Source organism: Pristiophorus japonicus, chromosome 12, assembly GCF_044704955.1.
Source record: "Pristiophorus japonicus isolate sPriJap1 chromosome 12, sPriJap1.hap1, whole genome shotgun sequence".
Lineage (NCBI taxonomy): Eukaryota > Metazoa > Chordata > Chondrichthyes > Pristiophoridae > Pristiophorus > Pristiophorus japonicus.
This window is the reverse complement of record NC_091988.1, coordinates 101,910,063-101,923,158: the sequence shown is the minus strand read 5'-3', so window position 1 is coordinate 101,923,158 and position 13,096 is coordinate 101,910,063. Positions and strand designations below refer to the sequence as shown.

Genomic DNA, 13,096 nt, shown 5'->3' with positions numbered 1-13,096 from the left:
ACCACCCCCCATGTACTGTCTGATCTGGGACCTGACCTCTAATATGTCTGTTGCGGAACTGGTTATAAGTTCTCTTCACATTTTGATACAATCATTTCTCGCTGCTGTTCTGACAATCCTTACCTCCAAGGTATCTGTGGCCCATTCTCACTGGAGGAGGTAGTAGTTTGTTACAATTAATGGCATTAATGCCAGGATCTGACTCCCAGACACTAACTGACAAAACTGGAGATTTGGGGCTCAATTTTCCCCAGTGATTTCTGCCGTTTTTTTTGGCACGCGCTGCTGTTTTTTGGCCTAAATTTAAAAATCCAAGTTTCCCCAAAGATTGTGAACCAGCGTAACTCAGTTAGTGACGATTTTTTTAGGTTAATATTTTTTTGCATAATAGCCTGATGTCTGCGCCAGTTTTTCACAATTATGCAAATTTGAACAACTTACATTTCTCTTAAGACGGCGTATGTGGCCACTCCCAAAAATCCTTCTGGGCACTGAAGAAAAACCAGCGCACATCAAAAAATCGGCACAGAAAGACGCCATTGTTTTTAGGCAAAGATTTGGAGGGAGTCAAGAACGCGGAGGAGACAATTGATTCGATGTCATCGCATGAGGTACCTCAGAGCACATAGGATGATGGACAGGAGGTCTTACCCACATCTGTATTATCTAGTCAGGCATTCATACCTGCACCTGAGTGATGCAGACTGTGTCAGAAGGCTGCGTTTTGGAAAAGAAGTTGAAACTGAGATCTGAGAGATTATAAAAGCAGACCTGCAACCTAGAAGTATCAGGAGGACTGCTTTGTCAGTTGAAGTGAAGGTTACAGCTGCACTTTCATTTTATGCATCTGGATCATTCCAGGCCACAATTGGGGATGTGTGCGCCATTTCTCAACATGCAATACATATCTACATTCGGCAGGTGACTGCTGCACTATATGCCCAGAGGAATGACTACATAAAGTTCCCCATGACCGCTCAGGGCTGTGGGCTTCTCCAGGATTGCTGACTTCCCAAAGGTACAGGGCTGCATTGAGTGTACCCACATCGCCTTGCAAGCACTTGCCTTGGAGGATTCCGAGATGTACAGGATCAGAAAAGGCATCCACTCCGTTAATGTGCAGTTGATGCAAGATACCCTGGGATCATCCATGATGCGTTTATCCAATGCAAGAGTGTTATATCTGTCATGTTTCAGCAGCAGCCAGAAGAGCAGAGCTGGCTACTAGGAGACAAAGGGTACGGCCTCGCCACCTGGCTCATGACACCCCTACGCGTGACCCAGACGGAAGCTGACCGGGAATACAATATGTTGCACATTGTGACGTGCAGCATAATAGAGAGGACCATTGGCATCTTGAAACACTGTTTCCGATGCCTGGACCATTCCAGAGGCTACTTGCTGTACTCTCCTGAGATTGTCGGTCAGTTCACTGTTGTGTGCTGCGTGCTGCATAACTTAGCCATCATGAGGCACCAGCAGCTGATAGTAGAAGATCCACCTGCGATGAGAGTGGCTGATGATGAGGAGAAAGATGCAGATGACGAGGAGGAGGAGGAGGAAGAGTAGGAGGACGAGGATGAGGAAGCCATGCAACTACCTGAACCCAGAGCACGACAGCAGAGGAGGGCAGTTCCACATGGACCTGGGCAACTGTTCCACATGGACCATGTTTACTGTTTGGACCTGTTCCGTAATGTTGTGTTGCGTTAATGGAACAAATAGTGGAAATGATTCTTCTTTACTTCAAAAAGTTGTGTTAATAATGGAACAAATAATGGAAATGATTCAGATATAATTTAAAATATATTTTATTCAAAAGTTTAACATTTATTTATACTTAACTTAACTTTAATAAAAAATATTGTATCAAACTTTAAAGTTTTCAGTTAAGATCACGTGCAAACTTTAAGATCACTTACCAACTTTTAAACTTGTAAATTTACATAATTTACAAAAAACTTTTAATTTGAGAACAGTTACAACAGTAACAACAATAATAACAGCAGCAGCAGCAAAGAAAGGCAGCACCCATCTCTCCTCCACCTTATTCTAAGACCGCCCGCTGCGCTTGGTCTTGTTGACTCCACCCCTGCCCGCAGGTGGTGGTGCAGCGTTTCTCGGGTTGGTACCAAGCTTATTCTTTCGAACATCTTGGGTAATGTGCAATTCTTGATGCGGGGGGGGGGGGGGGGGGGAGGGGGGCAGGTGGTAATGTGGAAGGCCCGGCTTGGGCCTCTTCAGAGGCTGGTCTGGGGATTGGAGTGGGCGTGGCAATGGGCGCAGGGTCTGGCGTGTTCCCTTATTGCAGCAGCTAACTCTGACATTCCCTCCCTCATGTGCCCTGACAGTGTCTCAACTACCTCCAACATTCCCTCCCTCATGTTTGCCGACAGTGTCTCAGCTACTTGTAACATGCCCTCCCTCACGTTGAGCAACAGTGTGTCAACTACCTGTGACATTCCCTCCCTCATGATCACCGACACTATATCCACTGCCCGAGACATTCCTTCCCTCATGTGTCCGGAGAGTGTTCCCATTTCTCGTGGGAGTGTTGTTACTTCTCCAGACAGTCCCGATACCTCATCACCTACCCCACTAATGGTGTCCAGGAATGATCGCTCTCCGCACTCATTACCATCATCTGAACCACATCTGTTAGATCCTGCACCTCAGGAGAGCGCTGTCAAGCTCTCCTTCCCCTCCTCACCCTGGGTGTGGCTCGCTGCATCCCTCTGGAATCCCCAGCCTCGGTCTTTGGGAAACCATGGAATGTCTCAGCAACGCTCGTACCACTCAGGAAAGGGGCTGGCACCTCAATGAGCAGCCTCCAAAGTGAGTATAATAGTGGGGGCTTCATCCATCACCTCCCCCTCCCCTTCAACCCTATGCTCATGATCTGGAAGGTGGGATTGGAAGATGTTCTCCTCTTCAGGCTCACCTGCGTCTAAATCATCTTCTGCATCATCGGGGTTGGCCTCAAGTTCTGCAAAATATAACAGAACAGACAAATGGTTAGCAGCAGAGGAGGGGGCAGGGTGGATGGTATGAGGAGGCTCACACAGCGCAGGCAGCAGGCTGATTTGAAGGATCACGATGAATGAATGCACATTGCATCAACCAAAGCATAGCTGACGGAGATATTCCCAAGAACCGAAGCATGGCTAGCCCGCGCAGTACTTAATATTTAGCAGGACTTACCCTCTCCCTCAAGTGTGGGCCCAGCTTGTGCAGTGGTGGTTGCTTTTCTCCAAGCAGGACCCATCAAAGCAGCGATCCTCTCTTCCAAAGGTGTCAGTAGCTGCAGATTTGCCGGGCCTCCTCCTGGTCGAGTACTTTCCTGTTTGTTGTGTGCCACCTTCCTCTGCAAAGATGAAAATATAACTTTTTGGAGAGGGTGTGTTTCTGCTGGGTGGGACATATATAGCTGGTCACATTTACAATTGCAATTCCATTAAATAAATGAAAATATTACTTACACTAACTACTTGACCAAGGTCCTGACACTTCTTTTTGCACTGGCCTCCAGACCTCAGGGTGGTCACCATTGCACAGTAATCTTCTGCAAGCTTGTTCCAGCGTTTCTTCATTTCTTTTGGTGAAACTTTTATGTGACCTCTGCTGGTGTCCAGCTCGTGCCTCAATTACAGCAACTCGTGCCTCCACTTCATCCTGTAAGAAATTCTTGGTCCTTGAGCCGTGTTACATCTTGAATTGCAATTCCAATTTTTCCATTGAGTATTAAAGTTCTCACACACAACTGGCTCTTTAAAAATGCCGAGTGCAGACCGGGAGCTGTACTGGGCATGCGCGCCCATAGCAATCACGGCAAAAATGTCCTTTTTTTCCTGCGCATGCGCAGAAGGGTGGGGGGGGGGGGGGAGGGGACATCATTTTTTCAGCTCAGACATTAGGCTCCACCTATCGAGGCTACAGGACAGGCTGCGCAGCGCCAATTTCAAAAAATAGAACAAGGAAACTTGCTACTTATTTTTTTGGAGTAGTTGGGGCCAAAAAAAAACGGGCGTAACTCTGGCAAAACGCCAAAAACGGCGTTGGGGAAAATTGAGCCCTTGAATATCACACCATATCTTGGTGAGGCCCGAGAGCAACCAAGGATGGGTAAAGAACAGTGGCAAGGGAGTGGGACATTGAATAAATTTAAGACAGAAATAGACAGTTTCTTAAACAATAAGGGGATAAGGGGTTATGGGGACCGGGCAGGGAAGTGGACCTGAGTCCATGATCAGATCAGCCCTGATCTTATTAAATGCCGGAGCAGGCTCGAGGGGCCATATGGCCTACTCCTGCTCCTATTTCTTATGTAATCTTGGATCCCATCACATCATTGTATTGATGCTGCTAATTATACAAGCTTCTTATATCTAGGATCTAATTAATAGTCACAATGTCATCATCTGAAGAAAATCCAAAGAAGTAACCGAATAATTAAGATGAAAGGTTGCTACTTTTTGTTTTGTAACCTTTTGTCCCCTCTTTTTCCTCATTCCTATTCTGCCCCTTGGTGACCATCCATAGGCAGAGGTCAGCTTCCCTGTCCATACCAATAGCAGCCAGTTCTCCCTCTTTACCACTTCCTTTCACTCCCTGGCAACCCCTGTGTTGCCAGAGTGCCTGCTTAAAGGCATGAGTGAGCTAGAATTTCTATCAATGTCTATTTCTGTCTTAAATTTATTCAATGTCCCAGCTTCCACAGCCCTCTGAGGCAGCGAATTCCACAGATTTACAACCCATTGAGAGAAGAAATTCCTCCTCATCTCAGTTTTAAATGGGCGGCCCCTTATTCTAAGATTATGCCCCCTAGTTCTAGTCTCCCCCATCAGTGGAAATATCCTCTCTGCATCCACCTTGTCAAGCTCCCTCATAATCTTATACTTTTTGATAAGATCACCTCTTATTCTTCTGAATTCCAATGATAGATTGGCTCATTCACACTTTCCAATCTCGTCCATTTCGCAGAGAGGGCCTGCCAATCCCAGCTACACCACCATCTCAAAGAGAAAAAATGATCAAGGGTTGGGGGTGGGACAAGATTTCGTGTGGAACAAAATCATGAATGTATTCAATTTTAAATTTGTGTTCATGATTTTGCCACATCTCACTATTGAGGAAATCCCTCCTTATCCGCTCTTCGAGGACTGTGGCAGGTCTGGATTTCCCCTTCATTTTGGGCTGGCCCTCAGTGAGTACAGCCTGCAGAGTGAATGTTCCACAGCTGTGTGCTTGCACTGGGCCAGAGGCTGCAACAGCAGGGGGAACAATGGGTCTGATAAAGGGAGATGGGATGCTTTGTGTTGGTCTTTCCACCTCACCTCACTTTCATATTACAGAACTGCTGGTGCTCCCAGTTCCGTTGAATCTGCCTCCCCTGCATTGCAGCAGCAACGCACAGACAGCCGTTCTCATTCACGACCTCGATTCTGACTGCGCTAACTTAGCAAAAAGACTGGTTTTTCACGACCTCAGGATATCCCAAAGCACTTTACAGCCAAGTAAATACTTTTGAAGTGTAGTAATGTAGGAAACGCGGCAGCCAATTTGCGCATAGCAAGATCCCACAAACAGCAACGTAATAATGACCAGATAACCTGTTTTAGTGATGTTGGTTGAGGGATGAATATTGGACAAGCGAACCTCCCTGATTTTCTTCGAATAGTGGCATAGGATCTTTTATGTTCACCTGAAAGAACAGATGGGGTCTCGGTTTAACGACTCACTCGAAAGATAGCAGCTCTAACATTGCAGCACGCTCTCAGTACTCAACATCAGCCGGGATTTTGAGTTGCAGCCTCTGGAATGGGACTTGAACCCTCAACCTTCTGGCATTGAGCCATATTGCCACCGTGTCAGCAAATCAAAGCGGCAGCAGGGAAGCACAGCTCTGCAGCTGCCTGTCCTGAACCCTCTGATCCCCAGTGGCTGCTCCTGCTCAGACAGACACAGGACAGAACTGTTCCCCGTTGTTGCAGACAAATAAATGTCCCAATGACATTGGTGTGCTTTGCACCAGAGGCAGGAAATCTGGGCGAGAGAGCTCCACAGAAACAACGCAACCAGCAGGGCCAGCAATCCGTGAACTATTCATTTATTATTAGCACAAGTAACATCAGCCGGGAGGCGCTGCGAGTGTCATCTCAATGAATCCCTTCAGTTTAGCAGGAAAAGTGCACAGACCCGCGCATCCTCTTCACAGGGATGAACAAAACACATGGGCTTTGAATAACCTGGAGCCGATTTCTCAGGATTTTGGTTTTGATTTTAAGTTTCTCTAAATTATTGTTTTCCAGGTGCTCTCCGCTGTATTTATTTATTTTTTTACAAAAGGGACAATTAAACGTACAATCAAGCTATTTTCCATTTTTTTTAGACGTGAACCTTTCAATAGTGATTCTACGCATATGGCATGCGTACTGGGAACAAAGTGGCTTATTAAACTGTACACAATGGGACAGAAAGCCGTCTGAGAGAGAGAGAGACACACACACACACACAGTGGAGCCCAGGCGGAGAGAGATAGAGAGGAAGAGAGGAAGAGATACTGAGACAGAGAGGGAGCGGGAGAGAGACAGAGAGAGAGAAGCACAGGCTGAGAAAGAGAGAGGGAGAGAGGGAGGGAGAACGAGAGGGAGACAAAGAGAGAGGGAGAGGGAGAGAGAGAGAGAGAAAGACAGAGAGGGAGAGAGAGAGAGACGAGCACAGACAGAGAGAGGGGGAAGAGAGAAAGAAGCACAGGCTGAGAGAGATGGAGAGAGAGAGAGAGAGAGAGAGAAGCGCGGGCTAAGAGAGGGAGAGAGAGAGAGAGAGAGGGGGAGAACGAGAGGGAGAGAAAGAGAGAGAGAGAGAGAGGAGTACAGATAGAGAGAGAGGGAGAGAGGGGGAGAGAGAGGAGCACAGACAGAGAGAGAGGGGGGGAGAGAGACGGAGAGAGAGAGAGAGAGAGGAGCACAGACAGAGAGAGAGAGGGGGGAGAGAGAGACAGAGAGGGAGAGAGAGAGGGGGGAGAGAGACAGAGGGAGAGAGAGGAGCACAGACAGAGAGAGGGGAGAGAGATACAGGGAGAGAGAGAAAGGAGCACAGACAGAGAGTGGGAGAGAGAGAGAGGAGCACAGACAGAGAGAGAGAGGAGAGAGGGGGGGGGAGAGAGAGAGAAACACAGGCTGAGAGAGATGGAGAGAGAGAGAGAGAGAGACATAGAGAGAGAGGGGGGAGAGAGAGAGAGAGAGAAGCACAGACAGAGAGAGAGGGGCGAGAGAGAGGGGAGGAGAGAGAGAGAGAGAGAGAAGCACAGGCTGAGAGAGATGGAGAGAGAGAGAGAGAGAGAACAGCCCACTCCTGTCCTCAGCCAGTGGGGACATTGGGCAGTCAAGAGGAGCCAGAATCACGGCTGGTTTGCCCTCCACGGCCCAATTTTGACACCCTTACCAGATAGGTTCCTTCCTGGCCTGTATGGATGTATGGTTTAAAAGCTGTTCATCTCCATCAGTTCTGGTGCAAGGCCCACGACCTGAAACGTTACAGAGGCTGCCTGACCTGCTGAATATTTCCGGCACTTTCGGGATTTATTTCACATACCCAGCAACCGCAGTGTTTTGCTTTTGGATTTATTTCACATCAGGTACCCACTGAACCAGAAGAACTATATGAAGACTTAAAAAGAAAAGTTGTTATGACTAGAATCAATTTGTCAATGTAATCATTAAAATTCCAGCCGGATTCCAGAGCAACATGCAATCACTCCCCAATGTGGACTTTAGCCTCACACAGACAGTACACGGTGTAAACAGGGAGCCAATTCATGCCAAAATAACTTCACTGCCCTCAAGATACCCTGTCAGTTTTCAGCATTTGGTTGACAAAAATGACATCATTCACATGGAGTAGCGAGGGAGACTGAAGGCAGGATAATAAAATATGCATCGTGGCATTTGTCATTGCATCAGATAGCGCACCTACTTAATGCAAATTTCCCTTCAAACTGCTCCGAGCTAGAAATAAAGGCAAATACACAGAGAGACTTGCGTCGGAGAACTTTGCACTTGGAATTTCTCATTGCTGAACGCTGGAGACAGCGCAGTCCCTCCAGGTTATTTATAGGGAGAACTTCAACTGATCGCAAGGTGCAAAATAGCACATCAGTGTGACATTTCCTGTACTAGGGACACAGAATGAAACTGGATGAGCCGAAGCTCAGTTCAAATTAGTTGAAATAAGAAAACAACGTTAAGAGAAGACAGTTCATTGCGAGTGAGAGTGTAAAAGGATGTGCAATCGGGGTTTGCACATTTTACACTCGCACTATTTGGCTCATGTTAAGGCAGGAAGGAGATACAAATTAAAACCGCAACACCCATTGCTTATGTCCATGCATCTCACAGATAATACAACGCTAGGGAAGCGTATGGCCAGGCCGCCCCTGCTCCGGATCAAGTTCTGATCTTTTCGCCAAAGCAATCATAACTCAAAACAGACTGGTGGGCTCTGTCAGTGACACATTTGGTAAAGGTCACATATAACTGAGCAGTAAGCTCCCCGATTGAGTCCCTTGCCTGAGCTGAGTTATCATATTCAAGCAGGGGTGGGAGTAGGGGTACTGTGGGGGAGTGTGGTTCAGCGATAGCACTCTCACCTCTTGAATCAGCAGGTTGTGGGTTCAAGTCTGCATCGGAGTAAATAAATAATTTTCATTTTTCACCTTTCACAATCTAAGGATGTCCCAAAGCACGTCACCACTGATGAGTATGATCCAAACACTCCACTGTCTCTCATTTTTCAGATTGCTTGTCTGATATCCAGTACTGGTTGAGCAGAAATTACCGACTTGAGCACTTAATCTAGGCCGGCACTCCAGTGCACTACTGAGGAAGTGCTGCACTGTCGGAGGTGCCGTCTATAGCACATAGTCGCATAAGGGGCCGCCCATTTAAAACTGAGATGAGGAGGAATTTCTTCTCTCAGAGGGTTGTAAATCTGTGGAATTCTCTGTTCCAGAGTGCTGTGGAGGCTGGGTCATTGAATATATTTAAGGTGGAGATAGATTTTTGTGCGATAAGGGAGTGAAGGGTTATGGGGAGAGGGCAGGGAAGTGGAGCTATGCCCAAGATCAGATCAGCCATGATCTTATTGAATGGTGGAGCAGGCTCAGTGGGCCAAATGGCCTCCTCCTGCTCCTATTTCTTATGTTCTTATATCCTAAACCGAGACCCCACCTGCCCTCTCAGGTGGACATAGACAGGAATGGAGGGCAACATAGTAATAGATTTCCTACATGGTCCACCTGGAGCAGGCTGGATACAGCAGTCAGTAAGACCTCTTGTGGATGCACGGATGTCCAGGTGTTTGCTCCTCTGCATAGCTCACAGCTACACCTTGACAACAAGGCCCTATGCTCCAGAATTCACTCCCTAAACCTTCCTTAAATCTCACCTCGTCCACCAAGCTTCTGGTCACCCATACTAGTCTCTGTTTCTGTAGCTCAGTGTCCATTGTCTCCCCACCTTACACCTCTATGAAGCATCTTGAGATGTTTTTCTACTTTAAAGGCACTAAATAAATGCAAGTTGTTGTTAAATACAGTGAAAAGGTGGGTTTGTTGCATTGAAGATCAATCGAAAGGGGTGGGCTCATTGGGCCTAGTGGCCTTTTCTCATCCCTAAAAATTTTTACGTTTTTACTTCAGGGATATGAACCCTATATTTTAAACAGAGGTGTTGCAATTAACTGAGGAAAATAACTTTCTACAGGCACCTGAGATTCAACTGGGAGATGCAACCTACGTACACCTTAAAAGGTGGCTGCCCAAGTACTGCAACGTGTTATAGTGCGCCACAGTACAGGTCACCTGCTTGGGCTCCACAGGTTAAGGAGCTATCAATTTCTCAATTGGTGCACCCCATCACAGGCCTTTCCCATTGTTCAATCTTCTCTATCACTCCCCGCCCCCCCCTCTCCCCACCACCCCTTCCCCAGGCTCTGTACAAGCTTTAAAACTGCTAATCTCTAACATCTTCCAGTTTTGATAAAAGTTCATCAACCTGAAACGTTAGCATCTCTGGAGAGAGAAAGTGAGTTGAGTATTTCCAGCATTTTCTATTTTAATCTCCAATTTTCAGCATTCGCAGTATTTTGCCATTGTACCACTTTCTTTGTTTTGGCATATAAATGTTTCCCCCCCAGTCTTGGGGAAGATCACTCAGGAGATGCTGAGATGATATCTACAGCTACTGCCAGTTACTGTTAAATTCTCCGTCTTACTTCCACCTCCTTCAGCATTATCTCCCAATGGTCATGCTTCTGTCAAGGACAAAAAAACATTTTTGTGATTATCTCATGAGTGGGTAAATTGTGGAGCTTCCTCAGAATGTAATCATCAGCCCTTACAGAGCCAACAGCCATAGCTCTGTACCGAGTATCAGATCTCGCCTATCTGGTTTATTTTTGTCTCAGTAGAGGAATTGAAACTGAAGCTACAGCTTTGCTACAACTGGACGATACTCTGAGGTGGCCAGCTGGTTTAGTTCTTGGTTTCACGGGGCATTAGAGCTAACCGTTCAAGGGTTATGTCAGGAAGCACTTCTTCACACAAAGGGTAGTGGAAAGCTGGTACTCTCTCCTAACAAGATGTTGAGGCTAGGTCAATTGAAAATGTCAAAACTGAGATTGATAAGAGATTTTTGTTAGGTAAGGGCATTCACCAAGGCGGAGTTGAACTAAAGATAACAGTCATGACAAGCTCAATGGCCTGTTCCTATGTTGGTCCATGTTCCGATTGAGCTAACAGAGGCAATAATATTAAGGCTATTTAAAATACAATTAGATGCCATGGTGGGAGTGTTAATACCAGGGTGAACTTTGATGGGGCAAATGGTGTTTCCTATGCCAGTCTTTGAGGTTTGTATTTAAAGTTCTGGGATTTCTGGGGTGAGACAGAAACATTCATCACTCATTTGGTGCATAACTTTAACTGTTCTTCCTGAGCTGTGTGGGTTCGATAAATGTCTAGTCTTTTGCAAGGCAAGTTTCGGCTCTTTGTAACTCCACAGTTCAACAGATTATGGAAATAACCAAATGGGGGAAAAAGCTGGTGACCAAAAAGTTAAAGATGTACCTCTGCTACAAAGAAATGACTCGTTGTTTTCTATCAAATCTGTTTATTCATTGGTGGAGATAACGTGCAATAGCTTGACTCGGTTAACAGCAGTCTCGGTCAGAAGGTTGTAAGTTTAAGTCCATAAATCTAAACTGACACTTTACTGCAGAACTGAGGGAATGCTGCATTGTTGTTCTGCAGAGGTGATGTTAAACCAGGTTTCTGTTGGTGGTTCAGGTGATTGCTAAGAGTCCCATTTCATTGCTCAAAGAACAGCAGGAACTTCCCTTGGTTTCTTGCCCAATATTTTTCTCTGAACCAATCCCATCAAAGACAGATATTAATATTCAACTCATTGCCACTGTGAGACCCTGCTGTGCACAAAATGGCCACTGTACCCAGCAACAGTCATGGCACTCAAAATAGGGATGCGTTTATTTGTACTAACTGAAATGCAGCCGTTTCTCTGATTGGCTCTCCAGACCTATTGCTGACTGGTCCCCTTGGAGGATAAGCCACATCTGGTAGTCCCTCTGAAATGTGTAACTGGAACTGCCCAGCCCAAGTTCTGAGTGAATTTCCAATTTGAAATTGGATCCATTTTGATTTCAGAAGGCAGAGGATAGATCTTCCCAAAAGCCACCAAGTACCAGCCAAAGTCCCTTACCCCAGCGTAAGTGCTTCCCTCCACCAGCTGAAAACCCTTACCCAAGCACAAGACCTTAACCCCCCAACCCCCTCCCCCGCCCCCCCATAGATGGGGCATTGTGTGCGGATTGTAACATGGCCCTGGACAACGTGGACCACTTTCCATACCTCGGGAGCCTACCATCAGCAAGGGCAGACATCGACGACGAGGTTCAACACTGCCTCCAGTCTGTCAGCGCAGCCTTTGGCTGCCTGAGGAAGAGAGTGTTCGAAGATCAGGCCCTCAAATTTGGCACCAAGCTTATGGTCTACAGAGTTGTAGTAATACCCGCCCTCCTGTATGGCTCAGAGATATGGACCATATACAGTAGACATCTCAAATCGCTGCAGAAATACCACCAAATAGCTCCGCAAGATCCTGCAAATCCCCTGGGAAGACAGACGCACCAACATTAGTGTCCTTGACCAGGCCAACATCCCCAGCATCGAAGCACTGACCACACTTGACCAGCTCCGTTGGGCAGGCCACATTGTCTGCATGCCTGACACAAAACTCCCAAAACAAGCGCTCTACTCGGAACTCCTTCACGGCAAGCGAGCCCCAGGTGGACAGAGGAAACGCTACAAGGACAACCTCAAAGACTCCCTGATAAAGTGCAACTTCCCCACTGACACCTGGGAGCCCCTGGCCAAAGACCGCCCTAAGTGGAGGAAGTGCATCCGGGAGGGCACTGAGCACCTCGAGTCTCATCGCCGAGAGCATGCAGAAATCAAGCGCAGGCAGCGGAAAGAGCGTGCGGCAAACCAGTCCCACCCACCCTTTCCCTCAACGACTGCCTGTCCCACCTGTGCCAGACACTATAATTCGCGTATTGGACTGTTCAGTCACCTGAGAACTCACTTTTAGAGTAGAAGCAAGTCTTCCTCGATTTCGAGGGACTGCCTATGATGATTATTGGGTATGAAGTGAATAGTGACAGTGTTGTGACTTCTGGATTTCATCCACCCCAACGATGTCCCTTGTAACACATGCACCGAGCTTGCACGCACCAGAGGGTAGGAAGAACGTAATCCCTCTCTCCCCTCCGAAAACCCCCAACTGTGTCTCTCTCTTCCTCCCCCCCCAGGCTCTCTCCCCCCGGGCTCTCTCCACCCACCTCCAGGCTCTCTCTCTCCCCTTCCCCACCTCCCACCCGGCTCTCTCTCCCCACCCCCCCCCGGCTCTCTTTCCCCACCTCCCTGGCTCTCTCGTCCCCCCCCACCATCCCGCATCTCTAGTTAGTGGGAATTGCGCTGTGGAGTCGGTGATATTTGTCCTAATTCTCGCTTCTGTGCATATGC

General features: G+C 47.2%; 1 protein-coding gene across 2 annotated transcripts in view; it reads right to left on the bottom strand.

The window, feature by feature from the left end:
• The window catches only part of LOC139277398 (MAP kinase-activated protein kinase 2-like), a 130,920-nt gene that overhangs the window by 67,232 nt on the left and 50,592 nt on the right, over positions 1-13,096 (bottom strand). Inside the window, exon 1 of one of the 2 annotated variants that reach the window (XM_070895820.1) lies at positions 3,480-3,605. The exons of the other annotated variant lie outside the window; for it this stretch is intronic. Within the exon in view, the coding sequence (XP_070751921.1) occupies positions 3,480-3,590 (111 nt within the window). The 5' untranslated portion in view covers positions 3,591-3,605. Of the gene's footprint in view, positions 1-3,479; positions 3,606-13,096 lie in introns of those variants that run through there. 2 annotated transcript variants of the gene reach the window in all.